At 56.3% G+C, this 22,041-nt stretch overlaps 1 protein-coding gene across 1 annotated transcript in view; it reads right to left on the bottom strand.

Moving 5' to 3' along the window:
• TPO (thyroid peroxidase) overlaps positions 1-19,234 on the bottom strand; it is a 33,636-nt gene extending 14,402 nt beyond the window's left edge. Inside the window, exons 1-9 of the mRNA XM_018052740.1 lie at positions 19,101-19,234; positions 15,855-15,939; positions 13,366-13,535; positions 11,220-11,352; positions 5,784-5,913; positions 3,984-4,190; positions 2,071-2,577; positions 796-1,051; positions 145-315 (exon numbers count right to left, since the gene is read on the bottom strand). Of these exons, the coding sequence (XP_017908229.1) occupies positions 145-315; positions 796-1,051; positions 2,071-2,577; positions 3,984-4,190; positions 5,784-5,913; positions 11,220-11,352; positions 13,366-13,535; positions 15,855-15,939; positions 19,101-19,194 (1,753 nt within the window). The 5' untranslated portion in view covers positions 19,195-19,234. The remainder of the gene's footprint in view (positions 1-144; positions 316-795; positions 1,052-2,070; positions 2,578-3,983; positions 4,191-5,783; positions 5,914-11,219; positions 11,353-13,365; positions 13,536-15,854; positions 15,940-19,100) is intronic.

The raw sequence follows: 22,041 nt of genomic DNA on the forward strand, positions 1-22,041 counted from the left end.
CCCCGGCAGGGGCTCAGGACATCGGCTGCTCCAGGGTCTGAGAAAAGCTGAACAGCCTTCAGTCTCACAGCTAGTGGGCCTTACAAGCCGCTTCCTGGATGCGGGCAAAGCCACAGGTTCCGCTCTCTGCACTCGGAGGCCCACCTGGCAGGCCGTGGTCCCGGCCCCGCTGCAGGTTGATGGACGCCAGGTCCAGGGTCCCCGCGTCCGACAGCACGAAGAGCCTCTCCGTCAGCTCCTCGTTCAGCAGCTGGTCCTGCACCTGCAGCTTGGCCGGTCTCGCCAGCAGACCCCGCATGACGGGGTCCACGCCGCCTGGAGGAGGCAGAAAGGAAAGGCACGCCCTCAGCTGAGTCCGGGAAACAGAACCAGGCCTTTCTGAACAAAAGTGTCTCATGAGCTCAGGAACTATCCCCTCCCCCCCGACGGCCCTTAGGGCGCCGCCTGGTGGTGGACTCCCCGTCCGGACCCCACAGCCCGACCACCATGTGCTTCGGAAGGGACCGATGGAGGCTCAGGGGCGGGGCGGCGGTGTTTCTTTCTGAGCCACAGAAGCATCACAGCAGGAGCACGCGCCCGCTGAGTCTCAGGTGCCGACCGGTGAGCGCAGCCCAGGTGCTGAGGGCGCCAGGGCCCTCCTGGGAGTTCTGGAGACCCGGGCCCCGGGAGAGAGCCTGACGACCCGGGCTCGCCGTTTAGAAAGCGCCTGGGCAGTGCTGCTTCCCTCGAGAGCGTCCAGCCAGTAGGCAGGATGCCACCGGCTCTTCTCCTCGAGGGTGGGCCGGGGGTGCCCACCTTCCTCGAGGAGCCGCCAGGGCCGGAAGAAGGCGTCCCTGAGCGGCAGGCGGGACCCCGGGTGCTCCTGGAAGCGGGCGTCCAGCCGCCGCACCAGTGGGTGGATGGTGGCATGGCCGAAGCGGAAGGCGGCCGTGGAGAACACGTTGGACACGGTGGGGTCCACGCTGGGGTCGTAGCCTCTGTAGGGGCCCACATGCCGTCCAAAGGCCTCGGGGCCCAGGATTCTGGGGACATAATCGCGCAGCGTGATGATCTGTGGACAAAGGAGAGCTGGTGGGAGCCCGGCCCAGACACTGGGTCCCAGCCCGGGCCACGGGGAGGGCCTTCTTCCTGCACAAGCCTGGGGGCCGCCGCACCTCCAGGGTTGTCTTTGGGGGTCATGCCGTCTGGCAGGGGAGCAGGAGGCAGGAACACTATCTGTTCCAAACAAGTTCCCGCGTTCTCGGCCTTTGTGGGGTTGGGTTGGAGACAGCCCCAGCAGGGCTCAGCGGCCTCTGCTCTGACCCCTTGTTGCCTGGGCTACCAGAGACCAAAGGCGGACAAGGAGCAGGCCCATCCCATCTTGAGGTCGCCGTGTGGATCTGGACGAGACCCACCTTTCTCCTTTGTAACTCAGGATCTACAGGGTCGCGGAGGGTTAAAGGGCTGCTGCCCGGGGTCTGCTGCAGGAGCGCCCACGTCAGAGACCAGCAAGCAGACGCCACCGACTTAGAACGAATCCAACCCCCTCCCCCCGCCCGTGAGACCAGTGGGCTCAGTAAACTGTCTGACGGGTGCCAGCAATTTCTCCAACATCACTCAACTGAGAATGGCCAACTTGACACTCCACCCAGTGTCCTCTGATTTGAGGTTTAAAACATCATGATCAATCTTTTTGCTAATTTGCAAATCTCATACAGATTGCTTTCCCTATTGCTTTTCTCAATTGTCTCCGAAATAAATCACGGTAATCGGTGGATCCCTCTCAAAGGGCTGCCATGAAGATTAAATGAGTTAGACCACCCTCCCCCCCTCCCCCAGCACTTAAAATGGTCTTGGCATCGGGGGAGCACCGGTGGGCCGTGCGTTACTCCGGCTGCGGCGGCCGCGGTCTCCTGCGGAACAATCACCGCCAGAGCGATAATCGTCCTCCCAAGGGACGCGGGGCTTCCACGGGGGCGCCAGGGCCCTAGTGTTTCAGAAGTGGCGGAGGGTGTATAAATCTCACCCCAGGGGCCCACGCAGCCCTGCGTGCACCCAGGCGTGGCCCCCACGAGGCCTCGCCCCGCGCACCTGGTGCAGCGCGCCCACCACCTTGCGCGCCTCCTGGTAGGCGGTATCCGCGCTCCAGTGCGCGTTGAGGGCCTTGAGCGCGGAGGCCAGGCGGTTGTGCTCTCGCAGCCACAGTGTGTGCAAGGCCGCCAGGGCGGGGACCTCGCTGGCGCGGCCGTCGCCGGCCAGGAAGCAGGGTGCGCGGGCTCCGGGCGCGCCGGGCTGGGGAGCGCAAGCCGGGGGCGCGGACGGCGGCGCGAAGGGCAGGAAGGCGCGGCCCGCGTCCCGGTAGCGCACGTTGACGCGCAGCAGCCCCTCGGCGCTGGTCCAGTTCCGCAGCCGCCGCTCCGAGGCCTCGGAGCTGCCGTACACGGTGGACGCGTCCAGGAACGAGGTCAGCCCGTTCATCTGCTGGCGCGGGTTGGCGGAAGACAGGTTGCCGAACAAGGCGCCTTGGGTCCCGGTGCCGCAGGCGGCCGTGGAGCGGTGAAAGGGCAGACAGGCGGGGCCCGCGGCGTTCGCGGGGAGCTGGGGGGGCGGGAGTCGGGTTAGCGCGCGTCCCGGGCCCCTCCCCAGAGGCGCTAGGCGCCCGGGCTGCCCAGCCCCGACAGCTCCTGCGTTCTCCGCCTGCCCCGGCGCTCTTCCGCGCGCAGCCCTCCTCCCGCTCAGGGGGATCGGACTGACACGCAGCTGCGCAGGCGCCCGCTCCCCCAGATTTCCCTCTGGTTTTGCCCCGCCTGGGGGGGGGGCACCCCTGTGGATTCCGGCAGTGTGGGTGTGAGGCTTGGGGCCGCCCCGTCTGCTGGCTCTCCTTGCTTCTCCCCTAACCAGCAAGCTCTTTCTGGGGCCCGCATCTCCCCAGCCCCCTTCCTAGCTCAGGGCGTGGGGGATCGCTGCTCAGCTAAGGGTTATGGAGTGAATGTGAGGACTCCCAGCCCACGCAGGCTGCTCATGGGTACGAAATGTCCCTCCCAGCCTCGGAGATCGTTGCTTAGAAGTCTCCGTAGGAGAAGTACAGTGAAACGCCTACCGGTACGTCTCCTTCCTTGCAGGCAGGGCGGAAACCGGAAGAATATTAACAGAACGGTTCCGCTAGCCCTGTCAAAAGCGCCAGGCTCCGGCCCGAGGCTAGTGGTTGAATCCCGGGCTCTGTTAGGAATTCTGCCCCGGATTCAGGGCAGGGCTGTGCTCTGCTTCGCTACGGTGACAGCTGACAATGGTAACAAAGCTGGAAACGACCGACCCCAGTGCCCACCAGTAAGCGAACTGATTAAAGAAGTTGTGATTTGAACACAGTTGGGTAAGGAGGGCCAGTTAACAGCCCAGTTTCTGTCCTTTTGATGACGTGGAGCCGCGGGTAAGGTTTATTAGTAAGCGGCTCACGCTGGGTTCACATCATGCACGCAGTAGGACACAGCAGATGTGCGTAAGGTGTGTGCGCGCGCGCTCAGTCCTGCCCGACTCTCTGTGGCCCCATGGACGGCACCCGCCAGGCTCCTCTGTCCGTGGGTTTCTCCAGGCAACAATACTGGAGTGGGCTGCCATCTCCTCCTCCAGGGGATCTTCCTGGGCTCAACCCGCGTCTCCTGTGCCCCTGTACTGGCAGGCGGGTCCTTTACCACTGAGCCACCGAGTAAGGTAGGGACACACAGATGATTTTAATTCCTTTTTTTTTGGCCCTGTGGGGTCTCAGTTCCCCCACCAGGGACTGAACTGGCACTCTAGCCCCTGGACCACCAGGAAATGCCCATACAGATAATTTCATACCCATGCATGTGCAGATAGTTTCTGGCAGAAAATACAGGAAATTCCTTACAGCTGTAACAACCCCCACCCCCCGCCCCAGGAACAGGACCAAGAGTGACCCGTGTTTGACACTTCAAAGTGGTATCTGTTAGTTTCATAACAAAGTGAGGGACGTTCAGAAATCCTACCTGTATGGGAAAGCATGGGCTTCGGGGCTCGCAGGTCAGCTGGCAGTCGGCCCCCGCCCCAGGGGCAGGGGGGCCCGCGCTCTGCGGCGTGAAGGCGACATCGTGATCGATGTATTGGCCCCAGGCCGTCAGGAGGTCAGAGTACCGGTCGTCCCCCGTCACAGCCTCATTGGAGGCGTGTATGATGCGCCTGGTCACCTCCCGGACCTGGAGGGGCAGACCAGCCATCAGGTGCAGGAGCCACCTGCCCACGGGCGTGGGGAAGCTGGCGCCTGGCAGTGAGGGGCCAAGGGCAGAGCCTGCATTTCAGAGGCTCCGTGCCACGCTTAGGGCCCGGGAGCTCCTGGGGGAAGATGGGACCCTGGAGACCCCCGACTGTCCTTGAGATTCATCGCTCTGCGCTGATTTGGGGCCAAGAGGGCAGGAGGAGGAGGGGACGACAGAGAATGAGATGGTTGGATGGCATCACCCATTCGATGGACATGAGAGTGAGCTCTGGGAGCTGGAGATGGACAGGGAAGCCTGGCGTGCTGCAGTCCATGGGGTCGCAAAGAGTCGGACATGACTGAGCAACTGAACTGAACTGGTTTCTTCATTTGTAAATAAATACAAAATGTCCATCTTCCGGGAGTGGTGTGGAGATTAAACTGAATCCTCCAGGGATTAGCTCCAGATAGTCCGTGGCTGAAAGGGGGTGCCTAGTGCCTGGGGGTGAGGGAGAGGGCTGCTCCCCAGCGTTGAAGCCCGTGGAGTTTGCCTGCCCGAGCTCAGACCTGTTTGGTGTCAGCGGCTTCTTTTCTCCACTTCTTTGTGACCCTGAACATGTACGCCTGCTGTCCTCTGCTTGTCTCTCTACTGCATTTGGGGGCAGACTTGCTTTCTGGCTTCACTAGCCCCAAAGGAGGGAGGCTTTGCCCCATGAGGGGTCGCACCCAGAGCTTCCCCAGCCCTGATTCAGATTACTCAGAGGATGAGATTTGGAACTCTGAAAACGATGAGAGTTAGATCAGACTTGGGATTCTGCGTTGATGCTGTGATGGCTGAGACAACGGGGGCCTTGGAATGGGGTAGGTGGGTTTTGCAGATGGATTGGGGCTGACATTTCTGGGGTCAGAGGGTGGACTGGTACCAGGGTGATGGCCCCCCGAGATGTCCACGCCTGCATCCCTGGAGCCCGTGGCAGCATCACATGGCTACAGGGACTTAGCAGGTTTGGTGACTGAAAGGACCTGGAGATGAGGGTGAGCCTAGATTCCAGGGGGATCTGATCTAAACACATGGGTTCTTAAAACCTGAGACCCTTCCCCGACTCACAGGAGATGCAACTTTGGAGAAAATGCACAGAGACGCAGCCTTGCTGGCGTGGGGGCCCGTAGGCCAAGGCGGATAGAAAGCACCCGCTGCTTCGTTCACTGAAGCCGTCAGTCAGACTGGGGGCTGGCCACCCATTTTTGGACCCAAGGGACCAGCAGATTAGGTTTGAGTTTATTTGACACATGATGGCCTCTGGGAGCAGGTAGAAATTTCCATCTTTGCCTAAATGAGTGAATTCCTAAGTGTCTTTGAACCTGGCCAGTTCTCTCTCTACTTGTAACTTGACTCTGCGTTGGTCCATCTGCTCACTGGCTAGTCAGAGCCACAGTTCCTGGGCTACATGGTAAGTAGCCACCACCCCGACCCCAGCAGGGGCACCCGCCCGGGCCTGGCCTGTGGAGCAGGGTCTCAGCAGAGCTGGGCCCTCAGGGGAGGGGAGGTTTGCAAGCTCTGAGACACGTGCAGCCCTGTTCTAGCAGCACTGACCGGCGGCAGGGGAAAGCCTCTGTACAGGAAGTGGGGGTTCCAGCCTCGGGGCTCACTGATGCCGTCCTCGTAGGCGGGGGGCAGCCATCTGGCCAGCGCTGTGTTGGAGGCTCCCCAGCGGGGGTGGTCTCTGTGGAGACAGAAGGGCACGGGCTGTGTTGGAGTCCAGGAGGAGGAGGGAGGCAGTGACGGGCCGGTGCTGGGACCTGGCGTCACAGTCTCTGGGTGAAGCCACGTGGTGCGGCTGCTCCCTGGGGGTGACTGGAGGGTGAAGCCCTTGGTCCAGCGGGGGCCGCACGCCCCGCGGTGCGGAGATGCTCGGGGGGATGCGCCGGCGCCGTGGTCTCGGGGGAAGTGACTTCTACGGCAGCCGGCAGCCGCAGGCGCCCTCGCCCAGCGCCTGAACCAGTGCGAGCCGCGCGTCCACGTGCTGGCGCCCCCGCCGCCCAGCCTCCGCTTTTCCTCTGAGGCTGCCTCTCATCCGGAACTCGGGCGCGCCACAGGCACCCCGGGGCTCCCCACAAAGGCGCGCCCCGATTCCTCCGAGCACCCTCCCTTGGGCACCATGCAGCCGCCCTTTCCTGTCGCCCGTGTTTACCTGGAGGACCAAGTTTCTGCTAGAAAGTGAGGTCGCTGGAACTGCCTGAAGTGTTCTTGATTCAGAAGTGGGATGGCTGTATTCATACTTCTATTTGAATCAAAAATAAGTCGGGCTTTTTCTGGGAGAGAGTACCTGTCACTTGGTTGGCGGATCAGACAATGAGATGGACTCAGTCAAAGGGGAAAGTGGGGATGTTTTCTCTAAACAGATGGATCTGCAGTTTCGTTCTACTGGTCAAGATATATTTTGACAAAAACATAAAGTTCCTGATGAGGCAGAGTTCTGCCTAATGTCATTCTGATTTTACAAATGACTTTTGAGCCTGACTTTTGTGTCATGAAGGTGCCTCGAGGAGAAAGGTATTAATAAGAATCAATATTAATATTAAGGTATTAATAAGAATCAATTGATAAGAATCAATCAAACTGGAAAAGGTCAGTTTTCATTCCAACCCCAAAGAAAGGAAATGCCAAAGTGTTCAAACTACCGCACAATTGCACTCATCTCACACGCTAGCAAAGTAATGCTCAAAATTCTCCAAGCCAGGCTTCTACAGTACGTGAACCATGAACTTCCACATGTTCAAGCTGGATTTAGAAAAGGCAGAGGAACCAAATTGCCAACATCCGCTGGATCATGGAAAAAGCAAGAGAGTTCCAGAAAAACATCTATTTCTGCTTTATTGACTACCCTTTGACTGTGTGGATCACAAAAAAACTAGAAAATTCTTAAAAGAGCCTGAGAACACCAGACCACCTGACCTGCTCCTAGGAAATCTGTATGCAGGTCAAGAAGCAGCAGTTAGAACTGGACATGGAACAACAGACTGGTTCCAAATCAGGAAAGGAGTGCGTCAAAGCTGTATATTGTCCCCCTGTTCATTTAACTTATATGCAGAGTACATCATGAGAAACGCTGGCCTAGATGAAGCACAAGCTTGAATCAAGGTTGCTGGGAGAAATATCAATAACCTCAGATATGCAGACGACACCACCCTCATGGCAGAAAGTGAAGAGGAACTAAAGAGCCTCTTGATGAAAGTGAAAGAGGAGAGTGAAAAAGTTGGCTTAAAGCTCAACAGTCAGAAAACGAAGATCATGGCATCTGGTCCCATCACTTCATGGGAAATAGAGGGGGAAACAATGGAAACAGTGAGAGACTTTATTTTCTTGGCTCCAAAAATCCCTGCAGATGGTGACTGCAGCCATGAAATAAAAAGACGCTCACTCCTTAGAAGGAAAGCTATGACCAACCGAGACAGCTTTTTAAAAAGCAGAGACATTACTTTGCCAACAAAGGTCCATCTAGTCAAGGCTATGGTTTTCCCAGTAGTCATGTATGGATGTGAGTTGGACTATAAAGAAAGCTGAGCACCAAAGAATTGATGCTTTTGAACTGTGGTGCTGGAGAAGACTTTTAAGAGTCCCTTGGACTGCAAGGAGATCCAACCAGTCCATCCTAAAGGAAATCAGTCCTGAATATTCATTGGAAGGACTGCTGCTGAAGCTGAAACGCCAATACTTTGGCCACCTGATGTGAAGAACTGACTCATTTGAAAAGACCCTGATGCTGGGAAAGATTGAAGGCAGGAGGAGAAGGGGAGGACAGAGGATGAGATGGTTGGATGGCATCACCAACTCAATGGACATGAGTTTGAGCAAGCTCCAGGAGTTGGTGATGAACAGGGAGGCCTGGCGTGCTGCAGTCCATGGGATCACAAAGAGTCAGATACGACTGAGTGGCTGAACTGAACTGAACTGAAGAATCAATATGTCCCAGAAATGTTTTTCACAACGAGAAAATGAGAGACTAATGGTTGGTAACTAGTCCTTGAGCAAATCAGATATGAATAGTAAACCTATACATAGGTGATCAAAGATGTAAGCGTATAACATAAACACATGAATATAAACATTTACAAAATATAAGGATAAATACCTACAGAACATATGGGAAAGTAAAGGGCTGTGTAAAAGGAGAAAATAAAATACTTTTAATCATAAAGGATCCGACGTGTAGGAAAAAAATCAAACAAATTAGAATGAAAGTGTTTGTTCAAGAGAAAAGAAGAATATAGGAGTTTTCTGTTAGAGAAAAGTTTGCTCTGTCCTATAAAAATGGATTCTTCTGTTCAAAGCTGTGGTGCCCAAGGCCCCTCGGTCTTTATCAACACAGCCGTACGGCAGTGATAGCCATTTGGGTGGTGGTGGTGACAGAGTCTCCCAAACAGACAGGAGGGAGGCTGGAGTTTGCCGGTGAGCAGGAGACCGCGGTGCTAGGCTCTCTGAGGTCACGCTCAGGGTCCGTTGAGTCAGAGAGACCGGGATCTAGGCTTCTCAGCTTCTTTCCTGCATCTGCTGTGCAGACACTTAGAACATCTAGGCAGTGAAGGCTACAAGAACTGGGCAAGCTGCTAAGGGTTTTTAAAGGTTTCAAAGTATTTATAAATACCGAAAAATCAATGGCTTTCAGAATTGAAGGAGACTCGTGTACCCCAGTGTTCATCGCAGCACTGTTTACAATAGCCAGGACATGGAAGCAACCTAGATGTCCGTCAGCAGACGAATGGATAAGAAAGCTCTGGTGCATATACACAATGGAGTATTACTCAGCCGTTAAAAAGAATTCATTTGAATCAGTTCTAATGAGGTGGATGAAACTGGAGCCGATTATACAGAGTGAAGCAAGTCAGAAAGAAAAGCACCAAGACAGTATATTAACACATATATGTGGAATTTAGAAAGACGGTAACAAGGACCCTGTACAGCAGACAGCAGAAGAGACACAGATGGAAGAACAGTCTTTTGGACTCTGTGGGAGAAGGCGAGGGTGGGGTGATTTGGGAGAATGGTATTGAAACATGTATATTACCATATGTGAAACAGGTCGCCAGTCCAGGAGGCCTGATGCATGAGACGGGCGCTCGGGGCTGGTGCACTGGGATGACCCAGAGGGATGGGATGGGGAGAGAGGTGGGAGGGGGGTTCAGGATGGGGGACACATATACACCCGTGGCTGATTCATGTCAAGGTATGGCAAAACCAATACAATATTGTAAAGTAATTAGCCTCCAATTAAAATAAATAAGTGAATTTTTTTAAATCGTGGGTTTGACGCTAACTTATTATTACCAGTGGACTGTAACACCCACCCATTGTTCTTATGTGAATGTGACGTCTTTGTGTCCTGCCTGAGAGGGAGAGAAGCCGTGCGCTGAGCGTCTAAGCGCCTGTTTGAGGCGGGGCCGCCCATGGCTCCAGACCCTGGAGAAAAGGCTCTTGCTCTCTCCTGTGACTCCCGCCCAGCCCAGCGCTCAGGAGTGACGCCCCCTTCTGTCTGAAGGACAGGGAATGGGCGTGAATTCTAGCATCAACCCTCCGCTGCTCTCTAGCACCACTGAAGGGGCTCGCTTTAGGACCGAGTTTCATCAGCTGCAGTGAGTCAGCATTCACGTGGTGTTCTGAGCAGTTACAGCAGCCGCTCTTTATCGAAATCCCATAAAATGTGGCTCTTTGCCTCCACACGAGTGTTAGCCTGACTGCAGAGGCGACAGGGTTTTTGCTGACTGACTGTTGGGTTTCAGCAGCTCCTGGGAGGGCACGTGGTCTCCGTGACCGTCTCACTGGGGTCAGAGCCCAGCGTCCTGGGCAGGACCCGGGGCACCGTGGAGGGGCCTTGTGGCCCCTGGGTCAGGTCCCCTAGGCTCCTGGCCGCGCTCTTGGAAGCTGCTTGACTGGGGTGGGATAACCCAGTCCCCAGAACGTGGTTGCTTTAGTAGCTTTGCATTAGTGAGCTCACCGGGGATGGTCGCAGAGCTGACAAGCAGCGGGGGGGGGAGACGTCTCTGGAGGGGAGTTTCACAGGGAGACAGGTATCCCCCCCATCAGGATCTGTCTGAGCACCAGCTCCTCTCTCCCGGGCCCCAGGAGCCTGACAGTCTCTGGGCCTCTTCTGATAAGAACTGGATGTGAGAACACTGGCGTTTGGAGCGGGTAGGTCTGAGCCTGCAGAGAATCAGTGACCTTGGGGCTGACCCTCAGCACAGTGGCCCCAGCAGCTCATTGATAAGACAGCAAACCTGGCTTCAAGGCGCTGTTACTCCAGGTCCCTGGGCCAGTGTTTCATGATTTGGGCAGAAAGAGAAGTGTAACATTCCTGTTGGTCATTTGGATCTGGTTACTGTAAATACTGGGACGCAAGATATAGTCGTCACCACGGAAGGAGAGAGACTTGCCTTCACCCACATTTCCCTGGACGGCACGTCCACTTGAGCCCACCAGCAGCGAGGCTGGGCTGCCCCCTCATCAGGGTCGGGGTAACAGCAGAGAGGGCAGCCCTGGGCAGGGGAGATCAGGGCCTGGTCCTGCCATCCTCCACAACCGTCTGCGGGTGCAGTCTCCCTGGAACCGGGCCCTGGGGCTCACTGTGCAGGGGTCTGGAGGCAGAGGGGTGACCTGGGACACCGGGGCGCTGCTAAGTGGACTGACCTCCGGACGGAGCGAGCTGAGAGTGGACGGCAGACACGCAGAGAGAGAGACGGGAGAAGACTGGGGTGGCCCCAGGGAGGCCGGGGAGTCTCACAGCGAGCACCCTGGTGGCAGTGGTTCCTGTCTGCCGGGGAGCTGGAGACCTCTGAGACCTGTGTCTTACTAAAGACACGCGCAGGAGTGCTGGGGACGTGGGTGTAAGGGGCAGGCTGGACCGCTTCCTGTCGCTGTGGAGTCAGTATTATGCGCTTTCTTTAACAAAATCCCAGATGATCCAGGGACCGCCCGTCCTGACGGCGACTGTCACATTCAAATCCGATTTGCGGGTGAGGCGGCCCCGGGAGGTACCTGTTGTTGCAGGCGCCCGTGATGAGTCTGTACTTGCTGACCAGGCAGGTGGCCGGACATCTGGGCGGCAGCATGTGAGGCAGGCAACCGGACAGGTTTGCGATCGCGCTCAGCAGCCCCTCCGAGACAGCATCTGAGGGAAGGCCCCGGCGTCAGCCCTGTGCTGCAACGAGGACCTGCCTGCCCAGTGCCCGCCCTAGCCTCGCCCCACCCCTGCCGCAGGACTCACACGGAGGCTTTGCCCATCTTGGCAGAAGGCCCTCCCTTCTCCTTGAAACCAGCCCTTTCTCATTTACCCTTCTTCAGTGTATTCATTGCTAAGAATGGGAGATTTAACGTTTTTTCTTTGCTTTGTGATTTCAGAAAAGCGATTCTGAGAGTCCTGGCCCCAGAGATGAGCCCTGGGGGCCTGGATGTAGAACCCCGGGTTTGCCGCACCCCAGCCCCAGAGGACGTGAGTGCACGGCCTTGATCAGCCCCCGACCCTGCCTCAGATGCTTCCTAACGATGTCCAAGCGTCCCTCTACAAACCCGCCTTTTCCCCTTCGTGTTGATGCTGTTGGGTCCTTCTTACAAACCTCTCTAGTTTTAGGGCCCCAGAGAACAGCCTGTTCTTTCTTTTTGCCGGTTCTGTTGCTATTTGTGACAAATACAAGCAAGGACTCTTAGTTGAAGAAATCGTCGTTTCTCCAAGATGGTTCGTATAAATCTTCAAAGACAATGCCGTAAAACTGACCAGATGCCAACACAATGAGACACTCACCAGCAAATTCACTCCCAATTTCAAAGGGAGCTTCTTAACTATTACTGCTCACTGCACAGCCTCTATGGAATGACTCTGTGGACACTGAATCAAGCTTAGGCCACAGTTTTGTCCAGCTGATGGAGAAATGGGCATTCCCGAACAAAACAGGCAAAAATTCTTCGTACCAGGAGATGCTGAAGCAGACACGAGAGTTTAACAAGCGAAGTCCACGAGAAGGAGCTCGATTGTAGCTGCGTCAATACAGAACCAGCATTGAGACGCATCTGGGGGAGGGTGCCAGCGCTAGATGGTAGATGCCAGCTGGTGATGGGCTGGTAGGGGCGTCTGGATCCTGTTGCCGGAGCTGCATTCTGAGTTTTCTAGACTGGCTGTGCTGATGGCGGGAATAACGAAGAGCACCCTAGATCACAGGGGTCTTCAGTTCTGCACCTTTGCCTGGACTGAACCCGTCCACTGAAGCTCCAGCCGCACCCCTTTGGGACTCTACAGCGAGAACACAAGGCCGAGGACTTCTGGCCACAGCCATCGCCGCAGGACAGGACCGCGGGCCGACAGTCCTTAGAAATGGCTTTCAGCTGCTTCAACGAAAACCTTTTCAAACGGGTCCTTGGTTGCTATGAAGTTGGTTAAACTGAACTGCTAAGCTTAGTGTCTGCGAATTCTGGTTAACCTCAATTTAGCCGAGTCTGTCTCATTCTAAAGTAAATCAGCATTAAACTAACCTACAGCTAGTTGGGAGGAAAAACTCAGACACTGCGTAGCTCGTGGCACCACACGGGAAAAGTCTGCAGAAGTTCACTGGAACGGACCCTGCTTTTCCAGTTCCTTGTCCTAGGACTCACCGCCGGGCCTCATGTTTGAAAGCACTTCTGTTCTGAAGTGGAATGGAATTCCACTTAAACGCCGCTCAGATTCTTAAGTCAGCAGAGTCCTTGGTGGGACGCAGCCCCGGTTTCCTGGTCTGCCTGCGCCCAGCCGAGTGGACTGCGGTGTGTCTGCTCCTTTCGGGGCAGCACGTTCGACCTCAGAGGCCCCAGCAGGTCCTCAGAGGCAGTTTGCTCAGCAGTGGGGCGGCCGTCCTGGTCTCCCTGGACCACGCTGCCTCCCCCAGAAACTTGTTTCCTTGAGTTTTAACCACACCGGTGGAGGCCTTGGAAGAACCTTCCAGTTAGTTCACACCATAGAGCAGGACACTGAGATTGTTGAGCCGGCTCTCCAAACTCAGTCTCAGCAGCAGAGCAAAGCCAGGACGTCGTGGCTCTTGACCAGAGTCTCAAGAGCTGCTTGCTTGTCCTGTGAGCCAGTGGGCGGCCCAGGCCTCGTGCCCTGCTAGAACCCTCCCCAGCTCCCCGTGCTCGGCCCTGCCCCCTGGGCGCTCACCTGTGGGCAGCCGGGAGGGTCCAGACTGCAGGTGACCCCGTCTCACCGCCTCCTGCACCGAGGCCTCCATGACCTCCGCCGCCCGGGACGCAGCGAGGCTCGTGGGCTCAGGGAGTTTGGAAAAAGACAGAAGTTGCGATGGGGAAATGACTTCCCTTTTGTGGAGGTTTCTAGGCACAAAGAGGAGTGAGCGCGTGTGCCAAGTCACTTCAGTCGTGTCCGACTCTGCGACCGCAGGGACGGCAGCCCACCAGGCTCCTCTTTCCGGGGGCTTCCCCAGGCAAGCATACTGGAGTGGGGTGCCTCCAGGGACTCTCCCCGACCCAGGGGTTGAGCCCACACCTCCTCACGTCTCCTGCGCTGGCAGGAGTGCTCTTGACCACTAGCGGCGCCTGGGGAGCCGCAAGAGCAGGTGTGAGGCCAGCTGTCCTTCTATGGTGTTTGGTGACCTCTTCATCATCAGTCATGTGAGCCTGAATCACAAGTGAGGACCGGGGATTCAGTGAAGGGGCAGGACCCGAGTGCGGACAGTCTGCTGGAAGGTGAAGGGACTGACGGGCTTGCCAAGCGCGCTCGCTTGCTCCTTGCCACAGCTGTGTGAGGTCAGCCTGCTGGTCAAATCCAGGGAGTGAACGGGCTTGCTCACCGCCTGCCCATTCGCTGTGCGTCTCCATGGAAGCAGAGATCCTGGTGCTTTGGGGACACTTTTTGACAGTGGCTCACGTGTGTATGCCGCTGATCCATGTTATTCTTTGTAATAGACTTTCATTTTTTGTTTTGATAAGGTGGTCTCACATTTTATATGGATATTTTTTCTAGCCTACTGTGAAATAATGGTTTTTATGGCAACCCACTCCAGTGTTCTTGCCTGGAGGATCCCAGGGACGGGGGAGCCAGGTGGGCTGCCGTCTATGGGGTCGCACAGAGTCAGGCACGACTGAAGCGGCTCAGCAGCAGCCGCAGCAGTGTTCTTTAAGGATATTTTAAGGGCTTCTAGCAAAGAACCCTCCTGCCAGTCCAGGAGCTGCAAGAGACATGGGTTCAGTCCCCGGGTCGGGAAGAGCCCTGCGGCAGGGCATGGCAGCCCACTCCAGTGCCCAGGCCGGGGTCATGGCAGAGGAGCCTGGAGGCTACCGTCCACAGGGCCACAAAGAGTCGGACACACTGAGGCGGCTTCACACAGAAGCACACAAGGCTGCTTTAAGCGCTGATCAATCTTTCTGAGGCCATCCCTGTGAATAAGTGAATTATGTAACTCGAAGAGAATCCGGCTGGACATGTGGGTCCCCACCACTGGGCGGGGCTCTGGGAGCCAGCAGCCATCTTGGTCCCAGACCCCGAGGCCCTGAGGCTGTGACCCCTCGCGTGCACACGCTCAGCGGAGTAGCTCGTCACGGCTGAGCAGCAACAGGCCTGAGACTCAGCTGTCTGGGGCTCTGGTTTCAGTGGGGCCGCCTGTTTTCGAGGTTTCAATGGCTTTCCTTCTGCTGTTACTAAAATCCACTGTTAGCACAGTAAGCAAGTAGCCTTGGTTTCAACACTTGCATTTAAGACGAAGCCCCCCGGCCACAAATTTTGTCAACTCTGTGTCAGGAGTGAGTTCCCCCTCTGAGAAGGCAGGTCACCTGGGGACGGGAGGGGCAGCCCTTCACAGCCCCATGGAGTCGTCCTGGCCCCTCCATGGGTAGCTGACACTACGCTTGTGTTCACACTAACAGAGTCTGACTTCATGGGAAATATTTCTTCTCTTTTTTTCCCCTTTGATTCAAATTTTTATGAAATAAATAAAACTTGGTTGCAGCCAGTATGGACGACAGGGACTTTTTCTGGCGGGAATAGTAGAAATTTCGAAATAAATCAACCCCTGCCTTGTGATATTTTGTGTCTTGAGAGCTTATATAATTATCGCTCAGTTTCCAACAAAATAGCACACTTGTGAAGATAAAACCTGCGTTTTCGATTTTCATTTGTTGTGCTTGGAGAGGAAATGGCAGCCCACTCCAGGATTCTTGCCTGGGAAATCCCACGGACAGAGACGCAGGTCGGGCTGCAGTCCAGGGCGTTGCAGGAGAGTCAGACACGACTCAGCAACTAAGCAACAAATGAGGACTATACTACCCTCCATGTGGATTCTGCTTAAAATCAAGGTGTTTCCTAACGACTCAAAAAGACGGTGGGCAGATCTAATTCCTAGGTAAAGTTACACCTGTGTGGACCCCGCCTCCCCTCCTCAGTCTGCGGGCAGTTTTCCAGGAGCCAGGCCTTTCGAACCGGGAAATACTGAATTCCCGCTGCGTCACTGCCCTCTGCTCTGTTTTGCTAAGAGAGAAACTTTGAGGCTGAATGAGGGTCTCAGTTACTTGCACACGATCCTAGAAACATGAATCAACCATGTGAGTTTCAGCTCCTAATTTGTAAAATGGGGGACGTCGTAAAGAAGACCCACAGATCCATGCAGATGCCCCACTGCCCCCTCCCAGGCACCGTACCTTCTCATCGCAGCGTAGATGGACTTGTCCACCAGGAGCCTGCTGGCCTCCACGATGCCCCTGACCTGAGACTCCTCGGTCTCTCCTACGAATGAAGCATCACAGCATCAGACAGAAATCCAGTCTCCACCCCCTTAGGTTTCTCCTTAGGTGTCCAGCTCGAGGCAGCGATGACCAGGTGGTTATGACTGCCCTTCCTCCCTTCCTTTCCCTCCCCCTCCCCTCCCCCGGCCTCCCTTCCCTGTCCCCTCCCTCTAACCCTGCGCCCCTCCCCCTCCCTCTAACCCTGCACCCCTCCCCCTCCCTCCAACCCTGCACCCCTCCCCCTCCCTCTAACCCTGCGCCCCTCCCCCTCCCCCCATCAGGGCCCCCACAGCCCCTGGTCCGTTCGCGTCTGACTCTCTCCTAACAGCCACAAGGTGTTGGAACATTTGCCATAAACACCCTTCCACTTCGGTCTCGACTTTGCACAAACCCCTAGAAATGGACCACGATCCACGTGGTGATAAAGGCACGTGGTTTCCACGATAAGTACTCTGCGTGGAGTTTCAGAGAAAGAACTTGAAGACCTGATACACAAACTGTCCTACAGTTCACAGACCCGCTGTCAGGAGAGGGCGCCTGCTCCTGAGTGTTTATCAGCCAGATTCCCACATGCGTGTTGTGTCCACGAGCAGCCCTGGGAGGTGGGCATGAGCCTGGCCGCAGCCCTGCCATCTCTAAGGCCCTAAGGGGAGGAGCAGCCCACCAGCAGAGACCCCAGCCTGAGGGGCGCCCCTGGACACCTGACGGGCACCCGTGGTCCAGGCCTGGTCCTCCTGGCCCGTGCCCTCTGCGGGCTCTGGGCAGGTGACAGGGAGCCACCGACGGCTGGTGTCTGTGAGCCTGAGTGACATAACCCAGCTCAGACAAGAAGTCTGCTGGTTCGTCAGGGAGGTTGTGGCTGTGGAGAGATGTAGCTGATGAGGGCGACACGTCAAAGAAAGTCCAACCCTTCCGTATGAAAGATAGCTAACAACCAGGACCTGCTGTGTAACTCAGGGAGCCATGCACTCAGGATTCCGTAACAGCCTCCAAGGGGAAAGCACCAGAGAAGGAGCGCGTGCACACACACACACACGTTTAAGTGTGGGTGTCTCAGTCGGCACCAGGGGCGAAGAACCTTCCAGCCAGTGCAGGGGACATGAGAGACCCAGGTCCGATCGCTGGGTCCAGAAGACCCCCTGGAGGAGGAAATGGCAACGCACTGCAGTATGCCTGCCTGGGAAATCCCACGGACAGAGGAGCCTGGCGGGCTCCAGTCCACGGGGTCACAAAGAATTGGACATGGCTGAGCGACTTAGCACGGCTCGCGTAACTGATTCCCTTGCTGTACACCTAAAACTGACCCAGCCCTGTGAATCAGCTATGTGCTCAGTGGCTCAGCCCTGCCTGGCTCTCTGTGGCCCCAGGGACTGCAGCCCGCCAGGCTCCTCTGTCCGCGGCGTTGTCTAGGCAGGAACACTGGAGTGGTTGCCACTTCCTCCTCCAGGGGAGCTTCCCGACCCCGGGACTGACCTGCGTCTCTGGCACCTCCTGCGGTGGCAGGCGGACTCTCCTCCGCTAGCACCGCCCGGGAAGCCCTGAGTCAAGTACACTTCCATTAAAAATAAATAAAAGAAAGTTAGCATGTCATTGTTTCGTTTAAAATGACGGATGGTTTATCAACTGGAAAAAGCGTCATTGTATTAAAGATTATAAACTTTAAACACTATGACTAATAATATTTTCTAAATAATTTTCAAAAGTAAGCAAATAACTAGTCAGCTTTGAAATACTCTAATGAACAATACATTAGTACAAAGTACAGTGCTTTTTAAAATCAAATCCTGTGTTGTGTATCATTTATATATATACTGGAAGTTTAAGAAAAAACCTCTCAAAGGCGGGGAAATAGTAAAAATTGCTCTAGCAAAGCTGTAACTTTCCCAGTTCTTAAAAAATGCGTGATGTCTCACACTCGGAGCTCTTGTGTGCAGACACTTCTGTATTTTATCGAATAGATCTTGCTCGTGAGGACTTTGTCACTATGGTGTGTAGAACGAGGTCTTGATAAGTGTGAAATGAAATGACCAGTTAGTTCACAAACATTTACTGCAACGCATCCTGTGCCAGGTCCTGGGGTGGTGGGTTTACTGGGCTTGGAGCACGGGGGGCATTTAAGATGGAACTGGCCCTTGCGTTTTCTAGTTTGTGTTGTCCAGACAGCACGCACTCAATACTTGACCCGGAGCGTCTCAGAGGCGCTCACAAATAGGACCGCAGACAGCACGCACTCAATACCTGACCCGGAGCGTCTCAGAGGTGCTCACAAATAGGACCGCAGTAGAGAGCGTTCCAGTCCCCTCCATTTCCAGATAGGAAAGCGGCCCTGTCAGCAGCGTGCAGGGGCGGAGCTGCACCCTGGCCTCCTCTTGGCCTCAAAGGCCAGGCTGATTCCTCAAGGAGCATCTAAGTCCACGAAGGGCTTTGGAGCAACCAACTGTCCATGTGGCCACAAAGCCATACTCAGTGATGCTGGAGATGTGGGGCTCCCAGCAGGAGGCTCCCGGGGGCTGAAGGTGACTGTGGGGGTCTGGGGGCTCACCAGGCCTGTGGGTGCCCAGGGTCTCCAAGGAGGGGCTCGGGGAGCAGAGCGTCCACCCCCGATAACCCCAGCGGGGCGAGCCTGCCTGGCAAGGCCCCTGGTGCAGACGCGGGCGGCCAGAGAGCCTCCCGGAGACGCCCTCCTGCGTGGTTCCCTCCAGGAACACCCTTCTCTGTGTTTGAGATTTTTTTCTTTTCTTTTTTCCAAAACAAAAGCAGAGTTTGAGCTGTGATGATTTCAACCACAGCACAGCTGTACCTTTCTCAACTGAATTTGGCATTGCAGCTCCCTGATTCCAGAAAACACAACACAGAAGAGACTTAATGAGAAATAATTGTGTGGTCAAGGAGCACACAATGACTCCCAAAGAAATGTTTTTAAAAATATGAGCAGGTAAAACTGAAGCTTTCTGTTGCGTAATCATAAGAAAGTCAGTTATTTTTCAGAAAGAACTGTGTTTTAATTCTTCTAAACTCAAGAATTATCGTTGTTTTCTTCGAAAGCCAAAGAAACACCGAGGCAGTCTTACCTGACTCTGGAGAACTCAAGATGCTTCCTGACCTGGTAGCTCCAAGCAGTTCCTTTATGATTTTGGAAGACCGTAATTTATCGCTACTCACCCCAAAGGAGGCCCCCGGGTCTCAGGAGGAACGAGAAGATGGCTCCGGCACAGGTGACGGCCAGCACCGCGCCCAGCACGGCCCGTGCCCGCATCTGCGAGGAGGCGCACGTCAGGCGGCCCCCACGGGGAGCCCTGTCTCCGCTCCCCTGCTCAGTGGTGCCTGCGTCCTGTCGGCCCCCCTCGGCCTGGGTCTGACTCTGGGGGGCTGATTGCCTGTGGCAGGGACCGGCCTTGCCTGCTCGACTGTCTGAAAACAGATCTTTCCTCTTGGGCAACCGTGGTCCCCAGAACAGCTCAGAGACAACCTATTTTAATTCATGGGGACGTTGAATGGTGTAAAATTTCTGGGAGTAACTACTAGGAATAAGATAAATCTATTTCCTATAATGCATCTTGGTTAAAAAAAACAAAGAATAATACAGGGAATTTAGACTTTAGAAAGGGAGGTAAGTAAAATTCCTAAATGGATATAGGGTTTCCTACAACTTTCTTTTTCCTGCTTATAGACCGATTTCAGAACTGCACAGCTGTTAAGACAAAGCAGAAGATTCCTCGTTAAATGTCTCTCTCTTCCTAACCTCCAGCTTTCTGTTGACATTTTTGGGCCACAGACTTTGTGAAAGTGGGTGGAGCCCAGAGTGCGCTGGGGTCCGCTGACTGCGGACCCTCCCGGCACACCAGCAGGCAGTGCTTCTGCGCTGAGATCACAGGAAGCCTGGCATCGTCCGCCCAGGGTCCCTCCTCCCGCCAGCTCCAGACAAGCCCGGGCCCAAACCGCCACCTCCCTCGGGCCACTTTGCAGGTCTCAGTGACAGATTGCTCCCAGAAAAAAGTAAGATACAAGGCCTGACCTTCTCTGCTCAGCCTGGAGGCAGGTGTGCTGGGCAGGTGACCCCTGGACACGGCCGGCCGCCCCGGGGCCTGGCCTCCCGCCTATAAAGCGGCTCTGGGTCCTGCCTCCCGCCCACGTCACTGAGCTGGACCGGCTCCCGACCCTGGGGTGGCTGGACGTGGGCCTCTGTGTTGTCACAGAGTGCCGCCTGCTGGCGGCTCAGGGAGCAGGTGCGACCTCACCTGGGCCAGCTGACGTTGAGGCTCTGGCCATGGAATAAGAAAGAAAAGGAAAGAGAGCCGAAGTGTTGGCAAAGAAGGAACCAAGGCCCCTGGGAACCCTGGCGCTGTCCCCTCTGGCTTTTCTGCGTGAAATTCCGTGTGAAGAGCACCGTGGTCTTCAGAGGCGCCGGACTCTCCAAGAAGCCCTGCTGATGGCCCTCCGTGACCCAGCCTGCAGCCCCGTTTCCTGGAGGGGACGGAGCGTGTCTCCTGGTTTGTGGGGGGCAGCTTCTGAACCTTTGCAGCCTCCATCTGAGTCCCGGGGTTTTTCTGTTCGATGCATGAAGATCGTCTTTCTCCTCCTCTTCCCCCCTCTCTCCTGGGACTTGGTCAAGCCTGAGGCACGCTGTGGACGTAGCCCGCCAGGCTCCTCCGTCCATGGGATTCTCCAGCAGGAATCCTGCAGTGGGCGTCCGCCTCCTCCTCCAGGGAGCCTTCTGAGCCTGGGATCGACCCGGCACCTCGTGTGCCTCCTGCGCTCTTTACCAGCTGAACCATCGGGGAAGCCCCGTCTCCTTTGGGGCTTATCTGAGCCTGGAGGAGGCTTCCTGCAGGACAGCTGAGGTTAGACGCTCACACATGTGCACGGCCTCGCAAGGCCTCTGAGCACCGGGAGGTCCCTGAAGCCTCAGAATGCCATCGTCAGTGTTGGAAGGCTCCCTCTGCAGGGACCACAGTCAGACAAGCAGGCGGGGCATCCCTCAACGGTTTTGGTGATTCCTCCCTGAGGCAGTGGGGACAGGCTGGGATGGCGAGAGGAGGGGCCAGACCTGGCCGTCAGCGAGCCAGGGACTCGGAGACTCGCTTTCCTGAGAACCGGGACCCCCAGCAGGCTGAGTTTGCCACCTAAAGTCTTGGGGACCCGTTCTGACTTGGGAAACGGTCAAAGGAGGGAGTGAGGAGCAAGGGGAGCGGTCCAAGCTGGGGCTCGGGCTCTGAGCACTGGAGCTGTGCGCAGGCCGGAGCTTCGGGGGGTTTGTCTGAGGAGTGTGGGGGGCACAGTGGGGCGGCTGCCTGACACGCGAGGGCTCAGGGAGATCCGGCCCAGGAGCCTCTCCTGGACTCCACTGGTGACGGCTGTCAGGGCCTGGGGTGAGGGTGATCCCGGAGGAGACCTGGGACCCCGAGTCCTCAGCGGACGCCGCGTGGACGCTTAGAGGGGGTCAGTATGACACAGCCTCGGAGGCCGGCCCTGATGTGGCTGTGTCCTCGCCGTGGCCAGCCACGTCCGGGGACAGCGGGTCCTTGAGCTCTCATGACCCTTGCGGAGCCCGGAGTCCGTGTGGTGCCCGCTGGAGGGTGAAGCGTCCCTCTCACTGAGCCCTCAAGGGTTTCTGGCTCAGTGGTGCCCCCGCTGTGTCCTCACCGGCGGCTCAGAAGAGCTCAGGCTGAGCAAACGCATCAGGCAGTGACGGAGCCTGGGGCCTCGAGCCTTCACGCCTGCCTGGGGCTCTGAGAGTTTGACGGAAGCTCAGCCCCATAGCCCTGCCCCGAGGGGGCTGGGGGCAGACCGAGGTCACCGTCCTCCAGGAAAGAGAGGGAACAAGGGGCAGCTTCATTCTTGCTTTTGTGCATTTGAGCCACTTGAAGGGATGCTGGAGGTGCTGGTGGACGCTGAGAGGTCTCCGGCTTTTCCGGCTTGTTAGCCGCTCTGGTAACCTGTTTCATATTGTGCATCACGAGCGCTGATGTTCGATGAGTCATAAACAAAGCGTGCGCGGCTTTCCCGGCGTGCCCCGGTCGCTGCTGACAGACGGTCCAGGAAGGGGGCCATTTGCGAGGTTCACGTGGACTCTCAGTGAAGAAACACGAGTCCACGGCCCCCG

Source organism: Capra hircus, chromosome 8, assembly GCF_001704415.2.
Source record: "Capra hircus breed San Clemente chromosome 8, ASM170441v1, whole genome shotgun sequence".
In the NCBI taxonomy this organism is placed as follows: Eukaryota; Metazoa; Chordata; class Mammalia; order Artiodactyla; family Bovidae; genus Capra; species Capra hircus.